Genomic DNA, 23,330 nt, shown 5'->3' on the forward strand with positions numbered 1-23,330 from the left:
CCCAAGAGGGTCCATTATTAAGACACGGATGGCAGGAGCTTCAGCCAGTGTTTCAAACTAATGTGACGTCTGCATTGATCTGAGGGAAAGAAATCAGTAAACAGGGTTGTAAATACTGATCTAAAGTATTTAGTGCATTTAGTGACCATGATGCTTGTGCATTAGTGTGGATATTGTCTGTTCTAAACTAACTCATCATTTACCATTTACTCTGGTTTATTTTGAACTTCCAGTTATCTGGTAGAAAGTCATTCCCTTCCGTTGATCGTCTCTTTCACCATCTGTCCAGTTTTTCACTCCCCTGGACAGTGCCGCTAAGAATCAATGGCCATGGCTTGCAGGTCTGAATTGGCTTTAGTAGTGCTGATGTTGTGTGTGTGACATTCCTCAGTTTGACCCTGCAGACTGTCCCTTGAGAGCACTTATCCTTGCTGTGAAAGCCTCAAAGTAAATCCAGCATGTCAGTATTGTCATGCTTCTGTAGCATCTGAAAAGGGCTTGATTCCCTCATTAAACCATCTAATCAATTACAGTTAGACCCCTTTCTGTCACAGACTAAATGATCAAACACAGTGTTTCACTCTAAAATTAAGAAACTCCTCCTCGAATCACAGTGCTGGTAGTATTTTCCAAAATGTGCGTTTTTACAGTGTCATTGAGGCAAAGCACCAGAAGCTATCTCCTATAGCGACTTTAGCACTTCAGTAGTTTTTGTAGCTGCTACTTTTATTTCACCAAAGTAACTAGAATATTTTTACATGAAGATGGACTCAGTCTAGTGCTTAGTACTTGAACTTAGTCATGGTGAGGTACTATGCATCTCTACTTAAAAGAGCTGTCACCCACTTTTGAGTCAAAATCAGCTTTCAAGGAGTTTTCAATGATTTTTACGATTGTAATGGAGATGCATGAGTGAAGAACCTTTATATTGTTTTAAGTGAAGGTTCTATATAATATCTTTGTTACAAAAATGTTCTTAATAGAACCACAAGTGGTTTTTAATGGTGGCCCCCTGAGTCCCCATATTATGACAGCTTTTATAAAGCAAGCAAAAGCTGAACGCACAACAGCATTCATGGAGCCACAAATACAAATTTAAAAGGGAGAACGTCTCCCTTCATGCTGTTGTGTTCTTAGCTTTTGTTTGCTTACTAAGTGCAGTGGTGATGTGACTGAGTGGGCCACAATCGGTTCTATTCTACAGCATTGCTCAAAGAACCTACTGGAGCACCCTCACTTTTACAACTGTAGTACTGTAGTATCTATTACACCGATCACATGAGGGTTCTGCTTATAGGTTCCATTTCCCTGTCTGATTATAGAATTACAGACCAGCATAACCTGCTTCACTGATTCAGTACATTATGTTTTTGAAAAAATACAAACATAATACGATCGTGACATTATTAAGGGACCCTTCAGCCACAACCCCTGCCCTTTCATGTGCTAAACTTTTGACTTCATTCTGAAAGGATCACCTGTTTTAAATGGAGGAGACAACGGCATGCTGTTTCTAGTGCCCCTTGTCTGCCTTCCTCTCCTCGGTTGATTAAAAAGAGGCAGACCCAGGTCATAGTAATCAACTTGCCTTAACAAAGAGACCTGCACTGTGTTTTTAGGGGCTGGTTTCCATGACTGTAATCAAAGCTACACCTCAGGAAATGACAGCTAGCGCCTTGTTTCCAATCTTGATAACAGTGCAAGCTTTGAATGGGTTGATTACTGGCTGTGAGGAACTAGCGCTGCACCGTGGAGTTGGAACAGGATTAATGTTTCCGCTGAGAGTTCATATCAGGGAGGTGATATGCTTTTCTCAAGCTGTTTTCTGTGCACACAGTGATGAAGATGCAGTTTATTAAAAAGACACACATGGCCATTTATTGTTTTGCTTTGTGCGAAGCTTTTAATAAAGAATGAGTCTTGGAATTTAAAATGCAAAGTTCATATGATGTAAACTAATCATGTTGAGAAATAATGCAGTGCTCTAGATCAATGCACAGTACTGTAAAAAGCAGAAAATTATTATTGAACATGAAAGACTGCTAAATCCCAGCTGCAGCTGTCCATTCCCAAACAAAGCTAGGGTCATCTCACAGTTTTGGGAAGACAGATATGGATGCTTTCTCGTGGGTTTCTTTCAGCCAAGAGATGATGATTTTATTGACCTCGGCCGGCCTGATGATCACAACAAGAAAAATTAACACTACAACATGTGGTTCACTGCAAACTGTAAAATAAGGTTGGCAGAGCGGAGACCTGAATTTAAGCACACAGAAATGTTTAATATGTCTTTCACCTGTTTAACTTTCACCCATTTACCTTTGGTAACCTACTTACCCACTTACTGCAGTCAGTACACACTTACTACAGTCATAAAGCATTTACTACAATCGTTAAGCGCTCATTGCACTTGTGACACACTTGATACAATCATAAAGCACTTAATGCATAGTTACACACTTACTGCAGCAACACCAATAACGCTACATGCTTCATAAAGTAGTAAAGCACTTACTACTTTGTTGTAACACTTCGTACTGTCCTTACACACTTCATAACATACTACAGTCATTACACACTTACTGCTGTTGTTACACATTAAGGTCGTAACACACTGCTTTAAAAATACTATCTTACACTTAGTATTGTTACACACTACTGTCAACACACGTACTACAGTTGTAACACACATGGTTATAACATTCTACATCACAAATCCAGTGATTAACCAACACTCTTAAAAATAAAGGTTTCTGAATGGCCCTATGGTAATATGGTTTCAGGAATAAAACCTATGGTACTGATTAAAAGACAAACCTTTTAGGTTCCCTTCTTTTTACAGACTGTACGTAAATAGCCACTAGATTATTCATTCATTCTTTAGAAGGAAGCACATAATTTTTGGAAGGTTCCCAATGTCAAAAAGTCTCCAACTGCTCGATGCTTTTAGAGGAGAATAGGGGTTGAGGTTGAGACACTTTAAAAAGTATTTTGTTGAGAGGCTGTGCTCCATGGTCTCAGGCCAGCTGAGTGGAGAAGATGCTTAAATAATTGCTCTTCCAGTGCTGCCCTAATAATGACCATAATTAGAAATATGGCTTGGCTATTATTACAGAAAGACTTGGATTACTCACACACTGCAAAAAAGATGCATTTTAATTTAAAACAGGAAGCAGCCTGGTTGCATAATCGAGTAGGTTAGCAGAAACATTATTTCTCCTATATTCTGCTAATTTATTATTTGAAATGGAAAAACATTTTTTGTTCAATTTAATGGATGCATTACCCCCTTTAACTACAATGCCTGACATGGTGCCTGCAACTGCATCATCTGTCTTTATGGTAGTGTGTATGGGTGAGAGGTAGTTGTAACCTAAAGCATGCATTACTTCCACCACAATGACTTTTAACGCTGTGGGGCTTTCTAGGTTCATTTGGGACATTGTAACCCATTCACTGCATTATACTAGTGCAGTGTATTAACACTTATTGTCGCTTAATCAATTATTTGCAAGGCTCCAGAACCTCACAATATGTTGATAAACAATGCATCTGTTCTTAAAAGGGAAGAGCTCAGCAGACCAAGGCTTTTAATCAAAGTCAGGGTTTGAAGAATTTCTTCTGGTGAAATGGATTAAAGGTTGGGTTGTTTAACCTTGAGAGCAGTGGGTGCTATTATTTTCAAGATTTGTGGTTTGACTGTAGTGACAGCAGATGTTTTAACTACCTTACATGTGCCTTGACCGAGTTCACAATGCCGAGCCTGCACGATCCTGCTGAAATCGTGGATTATGGTTTCTGCTTTTAGGTCATAAGCATAAGAGCCTTCTTTGAGATTAATGAAATTATGACAGATATCAACACATTGCCAATATATTTTGTAAATAAATGGCAATCTAATTTTGTATGCTCTCAAGTACAGGAAACTGATATAAAATAAAAATGACAAAGGGTCAGAAGAAAACTGAACTGAAAATGAGGTAAATAAGTAGTTTTTACTTGAACAAGAGCTTAATATTTTTAAATCACTAATGAGACTGTAAATCACAGACAGATCATAAAATGTAAGCTCCTGAAAACAATAACATTTTATTGAACTTTCTGGGCACTTCCTTACACCCTGCCAACAGTCTATTTATATGTCTTCTACCTGCGTCGTTTAAATAGCTTGCAAATATATCTACGCTGATAGGCATGGTGTCTCGAAATGAGGTGTGTTCAAGTAAATTTCTGGCGTGTTGCTATCTTGGCAACTGAAAACACAGTTGCGCCATTGACTGAAAACACCATAGGCAGACGTTAACAGTCAGGCGTTCATTGATATCTTGGCAGTCGCGGCGCGTCTCCAATGCATGTACACCCTCGCTTGTTGCGCACACATGGACACGCAGCAGTGCACAAACCCACAGCCTGTGGCAGTTGGCAGCTATGCAAACTTTTCCATCAACAATAAACAGAAACTAAAATATAAAATAACATTATTCTAGAGGCAAGACGCTCCACCGCTTTAGCAAGCCTTTCCAGGCCACGTGTGATGTGCCACTGAAATAGCAATCCGCCAAAGTCAGACCGCACCTGGCTCTTAAAGGGAATGTTAAGTGACATGCTGATTGGTTTATAGCACTTAGTACATGCCTTATGAGTGGCTTTGAGCCGCGCAAGGCGTACTCTTCCCATTGTTACAGTAGCAAAAACACAGTGACGCCCTAAATCCAGCTGTGCGGTGTGCGGTTGACGGCATGTCTAAAGATTTCTAAAATAGGGCTGAAATGTTAAAAATGTTCTTTGGAGCAATATCACAGAAGAACCACGAATAGGTGCTTACAGAGTCCCCTTATAAGTCAACTCAATTGAAAGCCTTCAAAAGAAAGACTCTTTGAGTGGTTCAGGCATTGCTGCAAAGAAATCTCTTTTTACTGAATAATAAACCATACAAGGTTTAATCAGGTTCATTAAAGAAGACTGTTACAGATGTACATAATATACTGTATGTCCAAAACTGTGTAGACACCTACTCCTTGACTCCTATAACTGCTTTTAAAATAAAGGGTAATAACAAGGGGGTTGTAACAACCTCTAAAAGCCTTACACTGGATTTTGCAAAATTGCTGTCAGGATTTGATGGCTTTTGGCCATGGGCATGAGTGAGGTCAGATACTGCTAATGGATGATCATTTATAGATCAAAAATGCCACTCAAAAGTATCCCAGAGATATTGGCTGGAGCTCCAATCCTCTACACTCCACTACTCCACAGCCCAGTGCTGAGGTGCTTCATACCCATCTATAGATCTACGGCACTGGGCATGGTGACTTTAGACTCATGCATGGCTGCTCCAGGGGGTCTGGTTATTGGCATTAATGCTTCTATGGTGATTAAACAAACAACACAACTGGTTACCTGTGTCAGTTGTGGGTGCACCGTAAAGTAGATCAATCATTAAAAGGAGTGTCTGGCTATGGTTGTCTGTATCGTCTCTATCTGAAGAGCATGTTTTTATAGCCATTTGGATGGTCATCGGATGGCCAGCCAGATGAACGATAAGCCCTTGATCTGTACAGTATTACAAAGTTTACGTACCTCTCCATCTGGGTCCAGTGTCCACATTTCTCAATATGGCCCCTTGCCAAATTAGAAATCTTCAAAATACAACACACTGAATCAGCTCGAGTAACCCATATTTCGCTGCGTTACATGATACAGTGTTGTGTAAAAAAATTTTAAATGATTAAAAGATGAGAGAAAGATGTAAAGTCTCAACAATAGACTTACAATGTTCTCCATGCCAGCGCTAAAGCTGGGCAGAAGGACCTTGTCCTTCCCTGCAGTCACCATCAACGCTGGAATCAGGATCTGCATGTTGGAAAAATGTTGGATGTGTTCTGTACCATTGACACTAAATCACAGTGCAAACAACCAGTTCAGACTCGATAAGAACAGCAAGAAGAGCAACAATTTCTGTCTTTATAGCAGGCAATTGAACAGAATGGCCACTGAGGGGAAGAGCCCCGCACTTAGTGAGGCTTGGTTGTGTTCTGCATTCACTGCATAAGGAAATATGTTTATCAGAGATGTAGCGGGTGCAACAGAGCACTTCAAGCCTGGCCTCTCAAGAGCAGATGTGAGGGAATAGGCAGCGGAGGCCATCTGTTGTGTGCAGTGTGCATGATTGTGCTTAATTCCATGCGAGTTTGCTGAAGTGCAGGGCTCTGGGGTGTTTTTGACAGTGATGGTGTCAGAGCTGGAGCAGAACTAGAGGAGCAGGAGCACACTTGCCTTGCCCCTTGGCCTCGAACACAGCCAGCGCCAGTTCCTCTCCACATTACGATACCAGTTGAGAGGACCCCTTTGGAGAAAAAATATTTTCTCATTGCAATAGGGAGAAACTTTGACAACCATGTGTGTGTGTGTGTGTGTGTGTGTGCGTGTGTCTGTGCATAATCAAAAGCACAAATGCTCACTTTAATATTTAAGATTTTTAAGAACCCCTCAAAAAGCCTATAGCTCTCCAGCGGGCTGAAAGTGTAACTTCTATACCAAAAAAATAGCCCCACCAGTTTCTACAGAAGTTACACCAGACCTTACATCATAGTGTGTAATAAGCCTTGGAGTGTTAAGGGGTTGAAAATGTATATTTAAAATATATTTGATTGATATTTGTCATTTAACAACCTTTCAAATCCAGTTTCATACAGTATGAAAACGCCAGCTGCCTTCCATTGTGTTTTCAGGACAAAATGACAGATACAAATTGCCCAAAAAGACTGTTATGAAATGATTATTTTAGTGACATAATATTTTGTTACAAGAGTAACATCAAAACATGACAAGTATGAAGAATATTCTACAGTATGAGCAGAAATGTGATCATGAATTTAAAGACCATTTCTTCTCTGTCTCTGTGTACCTGAATCCACTCTTTGTGAACTGCTGCACATAGTATTGCAGAGCCTCCTCACTCAGAATGGAGCTTCTAGGAACGTCCTCTGGCAACCCAACAAACAGACCTCCTAAAAGGTACAGGAAAGTACAAATGATGTACTGTATCACAAGACCCCATCCAATGTGCCTAAAAAGAGTAGTTCAATTCTCTGGAATGTTGAAGAATATGAACAATAATCTCACAGGCTACACAAAAAAACACCAAGCAGTATTTTAAAGTACACAACACACAAACAATGCAATTAAATAAAAAATACAATTAACATTAAAGATTAATTTACTTGTAGGTTTGCTGATGCAGTAAAATTAATTCTACAAATATGTAAATGCCCATTTAGGTCCAGAACTTTGAGACCACTAGTGAAAATATTTCTTTTCTACATTCTTTTCTTATTTAATACAATTTTCCTCATAAAATGTTTCACTCAAATATAAAAATTTAAGTGAAAGTAGAATTTGTATTTTTACCTGCACATTCACTAACTTTGGAACTGTGGGTTAAGGATGTGTTTAGTTTCAGGTATTCTTCCAGGTACTGCCAACTTAGAAAATATCCTTTCTTGTTGGAGTGTGCTTTAGTTTGTGTAGTTTACCAGTGCCCTCCCAATTCTGGAGATTACAGGAGATGGGATCTGTGTTGTGGTGTGCTTGTTTGGTCAATTTTGCCAGCACACACTTTTTTCTTTAACTTGCATGTCTTTTTTATGTGACTGTACCACAGACCATTTTTATTCCCATCATTTATATTACTATTATTAGTATCCAATAATGATCAAGTTACATGGTATCTATTTTGAATATGGCCATATCTAGGACTTTGAATATGCAGTTCTTGTGATCTTGTACATAAAAATGACCTATATCATATCAGGGTCAGTCATGCCACAGCACATCTGGAGCAGGGAAGGTTAAGGGCCCAATAGTGGCAGCTTTGCAGCTGTGGATACTGGACCTACAAGCCTGTGATCAATAACCCAGTGCTGTAACTGCTAAGGTGTGCGTGTGTGTGTTAATAAAACAATAATAATTCCACTGTAGTCCTGAACGTCTGGACCCAACTGTAGCTTCACACTTTCTTACCTTTCTTACAGACCCCTGCAGTACTCACTTTAACAGCCTGTGACAAAGAAATACATATAAAAGAAAGCTTCACAGAAAAGCCAAACACAAAAATGATGGGGTTAAAGTCAAGTTCTAGAGACCACACCATTCTGAATGGAGATTTAATACTGGAATGAAAATGTAGCCCAGATTTGATTACTCTAAGGGGATAGCAATTGTTTGTACAATATCTGAACTACACCACACTTATGATCACTCCTGATTTCTCTGTCATATAAGCCTTAACCTTGTGATGTTACTTGGAAACATTGCTTTATCTTTTGTTCTATCCTGAATCTTTCCGGGGCTCCATATTGAATGTTAACAGTTATTAAATATCTGACTGATCTGAAATCTCAGAATTTAATTAGTTCTCACTGATACCATCTCAAGTCCCTGTTTAAGTATTTCTTGGATTAGCTGCTACTGAGTGAGATGATATCAAATCTATCACACCTTTGCCCTGCTTATAACGACTTGGAGCTTCGGCTCCTGTAATAATGTCACCACGCCCCTTTGTGGAGCAAATGACATTTATGGGTGCTGTGCATGTGGGGGAGGAACAAATGGTGGCAGTAATTATTGTGCAGCATTTCTGCGAGGTCTTGCCCCTCAGTGAGCGGATGATATCCTCCATTTGACAGGGGCAAGCGTGGAGATAAAAGGCTGCCATCAGCGCAGGGTCCCTGACCAGGCCCCCACGCCACTGGCCCACGTACTCATTAGGATGCGCTGCGGCTGTCTTGGCTTGGCTGAGTGATGGCCTGGCTGGTCAGTAGTGACTCATTACACCAGCAGCGAAGGCCTGGATTGAGGGCCTTTATGTGGCCCTCATTACGATGCCAAGTCACTCAGCTACAGCAACACAGCCTGCTGTTTGATCTCCATCAGCACTGCGTTCTGACGGCCATGATAAACCTTGTAAATATGGAAAGCCTGCCGACACCACCCGTGATAAAAACTCTGTATGCACTCTTGACAGATCAGAAGAGAGTTCACAGGCATGTAAAGCAGACACCTTTTTTTCTCCCCTTCACACTACTTTCATCCTCAATTCCGGGTGCTATTCTGAGATAGGAGCAAGATTAAGGCTCTAGGGCATATCTGTATTTTGTTCAATTTAAGGAAAAATGCTTCGACAGCAAAATCCCCATAGATGGCACTTCTCTGACTAAGCAATATTTAGTGCATGTCTTTTTGTGCTGAGCCTCATAACCTCTTTCAAAGATTAAGTGAGTACATAAGAAAGGAGGTTTCTGAATTAAGACCTGACATTTGTGGTGTAGAACTGACCTAACACTCTCAGCAAATTCCATGTGCTGTGTGCTTGATTCACTGCAATGTCTGTAGGCACTAGGAGTATTAAGCTAGTCTGTTAAGAGCAGTTACTCAATGAACCTCAACTAACAAAAGGTTTCCTCAACTCAAAATCTGCCTTCAAAATGCACATTACCTGAGATTTATTAATAGCAAATGACTTACTGCATTGACACACAAAAAAACATTTTAAATGTGCCCTAGAATGTCATACATCCTGTATTTTTCCTGACATAGTTGAATGTTGAGAGTTTGTTACATGGAAGTGAAACACCAGAAACCTCAAACACTGTTGTGTCCTCCTTCCAAAGAAAATCTGGCCAGAGTTTAAAAAAAAAAAACGCTTCTGGAAAATACGATGGTGTTAATACTGGGGAGCAGCACATCACCTCCAGTTTCTGGTAGTTATTGGAACACAAATTGCTATGTGAACCAGACAGTGTTTGCAGTGTCTGCACTAATATTCGGCATACTTTCAAGCAAAAGGCTAAAACGCTTTCACAATCGTACCTCTTCATTGTTGACATGGAGAGACAACATCCTAGACTACCTCAGCTAAACCCAACTGGAGCTAAACACATGCTAGAAGGGAAAGCCCTGTATTTATTGCCAGCGCTGTAAACCAGTGAAAACCAGGGTTGTAGATGGGCTTATTAACTGAACTCTGAGCATTTTCCACCCCAACCAGTCACGTGCTTACTCTTAATACATCAAAAGACAACTTACAATGCAATAACTTACAATACATGCATTTCTTTAAATCACCTTTAAATGCCCTAAGCCAGAGGTTTTCAATCTTTTAGTAAAATGCCTTACTAATAAACTGAGAAGTTAGGTGTGTTAAAGAAAAGAGGAGGAAAAAGAGGCAAAATGTAGGCCACTAAGTATAGCAGTCTTTGCCTATTTTGTGGGAGACATATAAGATATAAGATATTTGTTTAAGTCAAGAACAAAGAGTATTCAACAGCTTTTTCCCTAGATCTGTGCATATTTTACATGCCTCATGACAATTATTGTAAATGTGTAATTTGCCGTTCTTTATTCTAGTGCTATATATCACTATTATATGTCATATATTATCCCCTTTATCCTCTCATGCACTTTTGAGTGGGCCCCATTCCAAATGCATTTTCAATTCAAGAAAAATAGAATCCTTGATTCTCACTGCTCATCAGAAAATTGATACACTAACCTGAGACAGGTAGCTGTGCGATTACACAATTTGCACTGTAAGACTTACTTGGTCATCACTACCAGTGAACATTAGTTTGAAAGTCCTGGCCAGGTTCTTTTCCAGCTCAGCCTCTGCCACACCCTGCTCAGACAGGCAGAAAGAACACATGTACATGGTTTCTGTTTTTACATTGATGGGTTTTTTCATCCTAATTTAAAAGGGGCTTTGTGTATGATGTGCTATAGAAATAACAATGCTCTACTTTGCCTTGCCGTATGACGTCTTAAAATTTGCATTATTTAGTTACTGTAGTGGTTGCTGAAGTATTGTAGTAACTCTGCTTCATCAGACAGGACATATTTACATTTACAGTCAACACTTTCATAGAGTCTTTTATAAAGAAAGGGGAAATATTGTGAAGTGAGTTCCCTTAGTAAATATTTTATAAAAAGAAAACTTACAGCATTCATATTTTTATCTATATCAAAAGTAATTATTTCTATTTCTTCCACCAAAATAATTTCTTCCAATTCAAAATAAGTGAATCTAATGGAAAGACACTAAACAAGCATAATGTACAATTCCATGTAAGGATGCAGTTAGAATATATTTGCATTAGAACTTAAGGGGTTTGCATCCTGTCCGTTTAATACGCTAGAATTTGTTTGACTACAAATCCCCACACCCCCAAACTAATCAGGAGTTCAACAGCTAACAACTAAACTAATTAATACAATTGCATGGATGAATGAATTCAAACACAACTGCTGTTATTACTGGCAAGTGGGTTTTTGGAGGCAGTAAATCACATAACTTTGTACTTATCTAACTTAACAGTAATCTAATCTACAATGGTATTTTTCTAGGTATCATGAGATATCAAAGGTATCAAAGTTTTTTTGGAAGCAGAGGTTTCCTACATACCAAGCTCTACATATCTGATGCTGATGTTACTCAACATGGACTGATCATCTAAGTCCGATAAGAAAATACAGAAACTCCAAATGCAAAAGTAATTGTTAAATAGCTATGCTATTAATGAGATTCAAGATTAAAAGATTAAACATTCAAGCACAAAGAGAGTCTTTCAATACATAGACTGCGTGATATGCGTTGAGGTGAAACTTTTACAAAGGATGCAATTCAAATTATGAGGACAAATTTTCTTCCATATTTTACACATTGTGCTGCACTAAATCTAAACTAAACCGATGACGGTTGTATTGTCCACCCCTACTTTGAATATTTTCACAAGGCACAGTATGTTCACTCACCGGCTCCTGGAAATATATTTGATAGTCAAAAACTGGCATAGACTTCAGCTTTTCCATTGCATTCGTGTTTGGATCAACAGGAAATAGTGGAGTGTTGAGAGAAGCCACAGCCCTTGAAAAAAAGATAATTCGAAACAAACGATCAGTACAAGCAAATTTGCGTGTCCAGATGAAGAGCTTAACAGAAACAAACAAGGTCTTAACCTGACCACAACTTGTAAGCTATATTATACAATTTACACTTGACAAACACTGCATTTAGAGTAGTCCACTTGGAGTAGTATACTGGATGATTAAGGACTCCATACCTCAGTCTCTCTGGATGGCACCGAGCCATATTCCAAACCAGCACACCACCCCAATCATGGCCCACCAGAGCAACCTGAGCAAGGCCCTGAATTTAAGAAAGAAGACATATAAAACACTGCCCAGACAGTCGTCATTCTTCCATGAAAAATACACAATGTCCAAACGTTTGTGGACACCCCTTCTAATGGATGCATTCAGCGACTTTAGTTGTATTTATTGCCGACATAGATGTGCAATTGCATACACAGCTTGTACAGTCCCTGTAAAGAAGTATTTACAATAGAATAGGACTTTCTGAAGCAGATAAACATATTGGCACCATGACTAATGCCAGGTGTGGGCTAGAGGGGTACAGGGCTGCCCAGCATTGAGCTGTGGAGCAGTAGAACTGTGTTCTCTGGAATGATAAAGACAAAGACAACCATCTACACTATTTGTGACATTTTTGTGACACAGATGAAATTTGGCTTTCGCTTTTTCCCTAACAGTGTGTACAAATGGCTACAGAAAATGTGCTATCCTGCCTTAGTTGATTGACACTAACCAATTCTAAAGAGCCAAAACAATTACAGTTCACATTACCCTCTGTTTCTCTCTGAGGAGTCAACTCCACTTCAGTCAGAACCTCACAAATCAAAACAATCACTCCAACCACCAGCATAATTCACTTTACTCTGGACAATATTTACTTGATTAGACTGCCAACAGCAGTGGCTAATTAGAGGATAATGACTGTCCTCAGAATAGGGTGACGGTCTTGCATCCACCCCCTTCCCCCACCATCCTGTTATTCTCGGAGAGTAAATCATATCCGTTCAAGTTCAACCCTGCTATTTGATGTCACATCTTCACAGTCTGTAATCTCTTCAGATGTTGAATTGTTTAACTGCATTTACCATACCATATACACTAGAAATTAGTCTCTAGGACCTAGGAAAAAACTGACAAATGATTGTTGTTCTGATTGATGTTATACTTAAAATTAACCTTCTAATTTTTGGAATAAAGAACTGTTAAAAGAACTGTTTCTCAAAAATACATTAATATTTCTGTCAAAAATTCTGACACAAAATCAGTCTACCAACATGCACAAAGAGAAAAGCAAACATGCTTCTAAGAGCTACAGCCAGAAAGGTGCAGATGCTGGCAGCATGTTTGGGTCACCAGGTCTCCTAAACATGATTAGTTGGTCACACTGAGCCAACAAGCTATTTTAAGGTTTAGCTCTAGACTCTGCAAACCATGAAATTAGTGGAACTGGACCAAATTCGATGACAAGAGTGAAAAAGAACTTCCACAGAAAAACAAACCACCAAAAGGACTGTGAAGGGAACTGTGATTGATGCCTTGTAAACTTTATAAAGTCACAGGGCACCACACACTCAAACTCCAGGACATGTCAAAATTTGTCAAGTCTCTGCAAAATATCTACACCCTAAGCAAAACGCAGTACCTAAAAAGGAGTACAGTGGAATGGAGGCCTTCCTGATGATATATAAAACTCTTTTTAAAAGGTCCCTCTACAAGAGTTGATAGCCACTTGGGCATGAGAAACGCCTTTTTGAGTTGCCATGATTCTAAATAGAATCAGTACCTTCACTAAAGAACTCATTTTGATAAATGATTGACAGTGGATCTTCAAACAGGAAAATTATCCTTTTTCCTGTTTGAATGATCCTTAGCCTCTATTGCAATCCACACACAAACAAAAAAAATAAGAGCAAAAGTCAACTAGTCATCAGTTTCATCAATGATGTTCTACATGAGGAGATTTTTTTAAACCTCAATCTCAGACTGCTGCTGGTATCTAGTGTGCTCATGTATTTTACTAATTTTCACTGTAAGATCAATAATATCAAATATGTGTCAAACAATACCCCTTTAATAACATTTTACTATTATAGTTAGACTTTGCTCCCGTCCCTTCATACTTTTTAAAAAAGAGCAAACAAATTAACAAGCCTACAGGTTGCAAATGTCTTATACAACACCTGGGACTGTTTCTACATGGGCTTACTAAAAATAAGAGATCCAATCTCTTTCACTTTCTGAAGAAATACTGGAGACATTACTGAGGGAAGGGTATCATATGTCTTGAGTTTAGACAAAACTGGCCCAACTTGAAGAACTGTTAACCAAACACATGATGGTACAAAGATAAAGGTGTAGAACTGCTGATTTATAATGCAAATGTGAATGTCATATTTCAATACAATAGACACATTTCAGGCATAGTAAATTAAACTTAAATTAAACTTGGGAATACAATGAACTAACAATTCCTCAATCAAATCTGCTAATCTCCTGGCACCACCAAAGGCAAAACTCTCACACTGCTCAACCTTGACTCTTACAAGAGAATTAAATCCACTGTAACAATGTGTGTGAGTCAGCACTGAAAGGCAGTGTCTGTGATGGTGAGCTAAAATGTATGAAGTCCAGCAGGAAAGCTTCTCTCATAAACATCTTTTTGTGCCTTCTGGCCTGAACAGGAAGAGGAGAATGTTGGACCTTACAGAATATATTCATTCAGTCTGGAATCCTGCAGCTAAATTTATATTTCAAACAAAGGTAGTTATAGTCAGCACTTTCTAGTGTCCTGAATATCCTGCATTTTCAGAGACTGAATCTTACTTATTTAGTTGTTGAACGTTCTATATTGAAATATATTAATGAGTTGATTTTCATTAAATTGAGTATATATACGCATTTGTGTGTGTGTGTGTGAAACAAGTAACATACATACCAATTTATCCAGGAAAGTCACCAGATCCTAAAGATGAAAAATATAAAATGAAATGAAATGTTATATGAAATGTTATGCTAAAATAATTTTACTCAATTTCTGCATGTACAGTGGTGTGCGCAGAGCCTTAATGACCTTACCTGTGAAAGATTTTCTTGGGAATACTCCTCAATCTCTGCAAATAGATAATCAGAACTGCTCAGTCTACCTGTTCATATTCAACTACAATAAAGCAACAAAAGAAGCAATAACTAGGCTGAAAGCTGCTCCACAGAACACTCTCAGTCAGAGTCCCAAAAGACAGAAAACACTCAACATGTAAGGTATTAAAGAACTGCTATTCTTATTTTCATTCCCAGCATGGTGTCTAAATCACCATACAACATGAACAGACCCAAAATACAGTAAGCCAGGTGTTATACTTGCTTGGAAATGCATGCTGTTTTTTAAATTGAATGTGTGGCACATGACAACATCACCAATATAGAAAGCCACATGACATTAGATGCATGGAAAATAATAAAGTATTAAAACCATCCTTTAAAACACTCGGTTGATAACAATGTTTAGAAAAGCAAAAAAGACCAAATTAACCCACTAGATCCTGTATGTAAGCCCTCACTTCAGTTCTTTACTGCCATAACTATATATTAGTGTCATAATGAACATCAGTTTTATAGGCCCCAGAATAGAGATATGCTAAACCAAACAGTAACCAAATATTTCACAGTAGTTTCTGCATTAATATTAATAACTGAATAATATATCTAGGGTTCAAGGGGTTAACAAATGTATTTAAAAAAAAAGCTCTGTATAATGTCTCTCATATCATGTTGATGTTTCTTACTGTGGAACATTACATTGTTTAGATGTTATGCGGGTCCAAGAGACCATAACCAGATGAGATGTCAACTTACGCCCTAATTAGTTGTTGGGAATTCATAATAACCAAACTGGGAGGGAAAAAAAAACATTACATTAAAGATATATATATATAATAAATGTTTATGTATCCAAATATGCACATAACAAAATACTGGATATTGGCATCAGCCCACAACTCCTAAACCAATGTACTTCTACTTTATAGTCATTTTAAAATTAAGGATTAAATCATACATCAACAATTTGGTTGTGGCCATTACAAAGATACAGTAAGTGTAAGGGAAGGCAATCTGGCAGGTGATGGTTTATCATCAATGAGGTGTACTTTCTTTTTCATTATCTGCCCAATTTGCCTTAATCTATTTTGTGTAATCTTAAAATATAACATAACATAATATTTATCTTTTGCCATGGTGGTTATATTATATGTGGTCATCATAAGCTCAGTAAGTCATGGGAAATCTCATGGCAAATACAAAGTAATGGCATTGCTTCTCCATTGCATAAATTTACAAAGCAGTAAAAAGTAACTCTTTTCTTCCCCTTAAAGCCCAAAAGATCTACAAAAAGAAGATCATTCAACAAGAGCTGAGCCAGGATTAAAATGCCACTAAAATACTGTCTGGTTCACATATCAAAGATCTTACTGGTTTGAAATTCAGAGGGCATTGATTAGAAGGATGAGAGTGAATGGCAGAACTGAAGTGATAGGGAGCCACATTTCCAATTTGACCATATACTTTCAGTAGCTTCATAAAACCCTGATTTTATTCCAATCTAACTTCTAAGAATGCTTTGGCGTCTAAGTCTTTGGAAATAAGGCAGAATATAGATAAGGTTAGTAGAGATATGGCGTAGCAGGAACAAACAGTAAGAAAGATAAAAATTAAGACATTTAAAAAGAGCAATTCATTGTGGACTGACTATAATTATAATGTGGACTGACCTACTGGAGCAGAGGAGTCACCATAGCCTTTCATGTCTGGAGCAATAACCCTGAACCCAGCATCAGCCAAGGCCGGAATCTGACAGTGGGAGAATTATCTGTCATTAATAGCTGCCCACTTTAACATGCTGCCTTGTTAGAAAAGCTTTTAGTCCACAAGACTATTTTGTCCATGTTTTTAGTTTATAATTGGCTTGGCCTTCCATGGCAATGTCTTACCTGGTACCTCCAGGAAAACCAGCTTTCTGGGAATCCGTGGCAAAGCACAACAGGAGGCCCATCCCCCAGCTCCACATAATGCATCTTTACCCCTGGCTAAAAGATATGAAAAGACTGTAACTCACCCTGTTGACTCCTGAAACTTTATGTTAATGTTACATGTTTGGACAGAAGCATGTGGCTGAGATGTGGTGATGGTCTACTCATGACAAGTCATTCATTTAACAAACATCCACACCTTATCCACACTCTTCAGAGCTGCTGAAAATGTTCTTTTTCTACTGTTACAGTTACAAAGAAACAACACAGTAAGGAAACTGCATGCTTTCACACCCTGTAGCGCAACTAATAACCCCTCCAGCACGTAGATGATTAAGCTCCATTAGAATATATATGGAAATATATATCACCTCAGTAGCAGCAAGCAGTGGAATAACAAGCCAGTCTAGTTTCTAGTTTTCTACACTACAACCCATCACTGAAAGAACATGTCTATAAGGGACACGGGACCACAGTGACACAGCTTGTCTAGTGCCTGTAGAGAAGTATTGTCTATAGAAAAGAACTGTCTGGAGCAGAAAAACATGAATCTATTGGCACCATGCCTGATGCCAGGCGTGGACTAGAGGGGTATAAATTTACCCAGCATTGAGCTGTGGAGCAGTGGAGCTGGAGTTTTATAGAATAATACAGTGTTTCATCCAATACTTTTGGGATTGGATAGGGAGTTGGGGATGACTTGAAAGAAAGCCTACCCTGGACAGTCGAGGCAGTTACTTTTTTTTAAGACCCTTGATTTTCGAAGAAACAGTGAATGAGCACAAGTCACAAGACTAGACATAACAAAACTGAATTAAATTGCTTCTTATACACAAGACAAGGCTAGAAACACCTGGGACAAGAGCTGGTAACATAATATACACAGTTGAGGGGCATGAGAAATGGTTTGAGATAGGAGGAAGCAAAAAAACACCACAAGCATGAGCAGTTTGATGCAACAAGAGATAGGACTAGGGAGGAAAACAATGGCAAAGCAGACAAAGACAAAGAGCTAAAAATCATTATAATCTTGTTGTGCAATCTCTGCTCTAACACACCTTTTTAACCACAAAAAGGGGGTGATAGCCAATGATATGTCTAAGGCACTGTATAGTAAGTAAAAACACAATAATGTATGCTAGGATGGCTCCAGGTCTGGAACTGGTCTCTGATCAAGCATCACATTAATCACAAGTAACCTGAAACATATAGACAGTATTTATATTTACTGGAGTATGATAGATTTTAGATGCATGACTACTAGGGGTGTAAGAAAATATAGATATGTGTCTGTATCATGATATGTTTTTCAATCTATTCTCATAGGATTTTTAATAATTAATAATTTACATGCAAAAATTGGTGGCAGACGGTGGTTTATTTTGTGTTGTGTTTTTAACAGCTAGATAACACCGTTGTCTTATGGAACAGAGTCCACTGTTCTGCCTGCATAAAAAGTCAATTTTTCTATTACTCAGATTTTATGCATACATTGGTGTTTTTATATATGTTTTCATAAAATATATAATAAATTATATATATAGCCTTGGATTGCAATATGGTTTTTGGCAATATATACAATTGAAGTCCCTGTATCGTGATACGTACCATATTGCCAGGTTCTTGTAAATACACACCCCCTAATAACTACCCACAACCAAAAATTACACTGGCATTATGATGCCACATTACTTTACCTTGACAGTTACATATCCATGGCTGACTTCTTCAGGACTACAAGCACGAGGCTTCTGCTCATCTGTAAGCTATTGATGTGACAAAACATTAGTCATTTGAACATCTGACACTAAAAACTGTACATCACAGGAACAAGTAAAACCTTTTCTTAATCCTGACATTGCATTGACCTGCTGATCTATGTTTCAGCTGCATATGCCCCCCTAGCTTTATCTCCCATTTCTTTTCACACCGCACTCTAAAAACATTTGTTATAATCACTGGGTGTCTTCATTGTTTTTTAATTTCATTTCCATTTCAGGTGACTCTAGTATATGCCTAAGTCTGGGAATGTTTGTCATGTGGTTTAAAGCTTTCACAGGTTGCCAGAAAAAGCTCATAAATTATCATGCATGTTACAGAATTGCAAAAAAAAGCATTGCATAATGACACTTTAGTATAGCTGTGATACCTACTTAATTACACCATAAAACTGCTTTAAAGCAACATAGCCTAGTGATCACGCAACATGATAAACATGATTATTTTAAAGGAATGACCGATAGTCAATAAAGAGTCCACAAAGAGTATAACAATGACAAAATGGTCACAGCTTTCATGACCATATGACAAATGCAATGTTTTACATTCATCTAATTCATACATCTAATGTTGTGGCCACTGTAGAAAAAGTTAAAATTCAAGCTAAAAAATAATTATTTAGTAAATGAGTAAATGAAACTATTAAGGGTATTTCACTGAATTGTCATATCTATGACCCTTCGTACAAAATATTAAACTGAATTAATACAGAAATGTATTCATGTGTTGATATACACAAAATTGTTTGTTGTCTTTTTTTTATTATTAATATAACCTTAATTTCTGACCTACTGGATGTGATTTTAGTTTGCCTTCACGGGACAAAAACAGACACAGCATGCCTATTAACATTTCTAATAACATACCCAGAGTTTTCAAAAGAAGACTGCACAGGTTTGTGCCCCCTTCTTGTTTGCAGATAATTCGAACACTAGTAACACTTAACCAACCACACAGGGTACCACAGAAATTAGCAACCACCACTGCCTGGAAGTGAGAACTGCATGGTAATTTTGCTTGAGAACCACTTGCACAATCAACCTGTTGCACAATCAAACAATCTTTCCAAAGCACACTTTTCTAGTTGTCTCTATGGGTTCTTTAACATGTTCGACATAAGTTTTGTAATACTGTTAAGTTTTTAAGTGTAATTTTGGTCCTTAATTTAGAAATAAAACCTTACCGGTCCATTTATATATTATTTTGTGGCACTAAAAGATTTTTTAATGATTTCAAAACAAATAAATGTTAATGTAAAGTTATCTGTGATAAACAGTGCACTATGTTTCACCTGAATATTTGTTTCAGTCAAAATAATCAAAAATGGAAGCTCTTTTTACTCAAACATGAGTTGTATGAGCTCAGGTCAATGAGGTCTACAGGCCATTAACAGAAAAGTTCACAAGAACCTCAGCTAATTAAGAATCTCTCACAACATTAGGTGATAACATATGTATTATTGTGGATTTTTAATCATATATAATGAGCCAAGAACACAAAACAAGTTAACACAAAATGAACACAACAGGTGGGTTAAGATTCAACAATAGTGTGCCTGACAATCTCGAACTAGTACAACAGACACTGCTATGCTGATAACGGATATCTTGCCTGGCTTTTCCATTAACAAATGGGGTTTAGAGGATCTGATCAATTGTGCAGCAACAGAACTCTACACTCAGTAACTGCATACACATGAAGTGCAGTTGTACACATGAAGTGCAGAGTTTAGGTTTATTGCAAGCCTATTTAATAAACTGGCAGTTACTCAGTAACTAAGTAACTAAGTGTTACTTAGTGAGACCAGCAGACTCTTTAAAAAACAACCAAAAAAAACAAAACAAAAAAGATCAGAAAGCAGCACTTAGTGAAATACTGCTGGTCAGAACTAAAGCTGCTGATTACCTTTATCCCTGTAAGTGTTTCCATCTTCTTCAGTGCTTCACTGATCTCAGTAATGTGAACAGCAGTCATGCCCAAGCTCTCAGCTGTCTGCACACTTTCTTCAGAAATATCCAGCCAGAGAGCCTGAACAAGAACAATAAAGATAACTATTTTTAATAAACAGTATTAGCAAATATAAAAAATTGTAGTTATACTGCAATAAAACTGGAGTAATTCTAATCATGTTAGAATAAAGAAAACAGATCTACAACAAGTGTTTACAAATTAGTTTTTTTAGTGTAGGTAAGTATGATCATCAGGTGGCTCTGCAAACATTTGACCAATTAGCTGAATGCAAAAACCCATGTAACTAAAGTAGGGAAACAAGGCTCGAACATATATGATTTGCTCATATTTTGTGTCTCAAAACAAATACATAATTCCTACCTCATGCGGTTTAACATGTAGTTTATCCAAGGCAGAGTGGAACATAGCAGGTTCAGGGAGCTTTGCCCCAATCTGGCAGGATCGCACCACCAGATCAAAATGGCTCTCCAAGACGTAGAGAATTTTAGCAACACTGTCCCTCTGAGGACTGTCATCAAGCCACATATTGGCCAGGACACAGGTTCGTATGCCTTAAGAACAAACAAGAGAAAACGAAACCATAGAATCGTTCACTAGTGGTACTTTATTTGTTTATGCACATTTTGCGTTTAACTTAATATATACATCTAATACATCCACCTGATTCTTCTGACCTAACTTAAACTCTATCTTATTATTATCCTGGTATTATTTTGAATCGCAACCTAAAACCTAAACCAAGATTCTTCAACTCCTTGAAGGCTGGTGCTCAGCACAGTTTGGTGGTTTCCTTCCTCAAAACATACAATATATACCCAAATGTTTGTGGACACCCGTTCTAATTAATGCATTCAGCTACTTTGGACCCGTTCTTACACCCTGCGCAAAGGGTGCACGAATCGCGGCTCATCTAAAGATCGCTAAAATAGAGCCCTTTATGTTTCACCCATTAAAGACACATATGTGCAAATGCACACACACATAGCTTGTCTTATCCCTGTAGGAAAGTACTGCCAATAGAATAGGACTTTGGAGCAAATAAAATGTGGAGCAAATAAACATGAACATGTTGACACCTTGCCTAACACTTTGCCAGACGTACGTTAGATGGGCATAAAGCCCCCCGACACTGAGCTGTAGAGCAGTGGAACTGTGCTCTTTGGAATGTTGGTGCTTCATCCAGTCATTTTGGGATGAGTCAGGGAGTTGGGGATGAGGTAGGGAGGTGATTATCCAGCATACTAACCTCATTAATGCTCTTGTCACTAAATGCAATTAAATCCTCACAGTATTGCTCCAAAATTCTTTTTATACCCTTGATTTCAGAAGAAACAATGAATGAGCAGGTGTCCCAATATTTCTGTCCATACAGTGCACCTACTAAACCTGACAATTAACAGACACTGTTTGAGTCAAATGTCAAACTGTGCTGGAAACCTTGAAAGAATTGAAGACCCTTGGTTAATGTTTTGAGTTGATTTGTATGGTCCTAAACCTAATCCAGGTCATAATCCTAACTAATCTCATCCTAAAATCCACCAGATACTTTAACGTTAATGAGCAGAAGATCCGTACATAATCTGTACAGGGCTATTCAAACCCAGGCCTTTGTGGAAACCTGTAATTCACAACAGTTATTCTGCTACACACCCTGGCGCTGAAGAGTGGCAGCAGCATCAAGCAGCAGCCCGTTGAACTCCACCTGAACTACCTCATCAAAGAGCTTCTGGGCTGAGAACTGGGCAGGCAGAGCGAATCCCTGACTGGCTGCCTCCTTCTGACACTCAGCCTCCAGCTCAGGGAGCATCTTTAAGCAATGGACCAAGAGAAAGATCAAAATCAATAACGATGCCAAAAGCATTTGGAAAGTATTGACATTTCCCAATGTTGTGTATAAACCTCTCAGTGTCCTAAACAGACTTACTAGACATCAAGAATTGAACTTTGTACCATGTGCAATCACGGAGAGAGCAAAGTTTCACCTGTGTAAGGGTGAGCTTTCCTCGATCAGCTCGAAACACGGCGTTCTCATTGCCTTTCTTCACAATGGTGTTCAATATGAAATCCCTGGAAGAAATATGACCTGCTTTAACCTGCAACAGTTTCATCAGGAGCCAGAAAAGGAGAGTTATACACTTACCTGGGAAGCTTAAGAAGATTTTCCACTTTACGAAAAGCCTGTAGCGGGTGAGGGGTGACCACCCCACCCCACAGCCCGAACAGCACAGCTTTAAACATTGAACTTCAGCGTGAGGACAAAGCTGTGTGACCCGATGGGTGCTTTAGATAATGAGTGCTATCATTTCTACCCCTTTGTTTATAAATACACACAGTAAAGTTTGGTAGGCAGGTCAGCTTTTTGTCATGCGGGTACAAACAGGGCGGAGAAACCAGTCAAAAGTAGCCGAGAGGGCGGTGCTGGGGGTCAGATGTGCTGTAGCTCCAGCTGCCAGCAGGAGACGCAGATCTGCTCAGTTTGCTTAGTTCTCTTTGCTTTAAGTCCTATGTCAATATTTTTTGCTACGCGGATTTTCCCCATAAATGTTTTCATTCGGAGACTTATTTAATTAATCCCATTCATGTGCATAACATATATTTAGTATGATAATGTCACAGGACTGAGCTAAG

General features: G+C 38.4%; 1 protein-coding gene across 1 annotated transcript; it reads right to left on the bottom strand.

The window, feature by feature from the left end:
- Positions 1-1,899: 1,899 nt before the first annotated feature.
- ephx2 (epoxide hydrolase 2, cytoplasmic) lies at positions 1,900-23,047 on the bottom strand. Its single transcript, XM_072690342.1, has 19 exons — positions 22,843-23,047; positions 22,685-22,769; positions 22,353-22,509; positions 21,063-21,253; positions 20,637-20,759; positions 18,650-18,718; positions 16,914-17,009; positions 16,695-16,773; positions 15,004-15,038; positions 14,864-14,890; positions 12,117-12,202; positions 11,809-11,920; positions 10,601-10,675; positions 8,023-8,059; positions 6,908-7,010; positions 6,277-6,346; positions 5,773-5,853; positions 5,581-5,639; positions 1,900-2,175 (listed from the first exon to the last, which is right to left on the bottom strand). The coding sequence occupies exons 1-19, from the start codon at positions 22,938-22,940 to the stop codon at positions 2,091-2,093; spliced, it is 1,668 nt and encodes a 555-aa protein (XP_072546443.1). The 5' UTR covers positions 22,941-23,047; the 3' UTR covers positions 1,900-2,090.
- Positions 23,048-23,330: the final 283 nt, after the last annotated feature.

This window comes from Salminus brasiliensis, chromosome 10, assembly GCF_030463535.1.
Source record: "Salminus brasiliensis chromosome 10, fSalBra1.hap2, whole genome shotgun sequence".
NCBI lineage: Eukaryota > Metazoa > Chordata > Actinopteri > Characiformes > Bryconidae > Salminus > Salminus brasiliensis.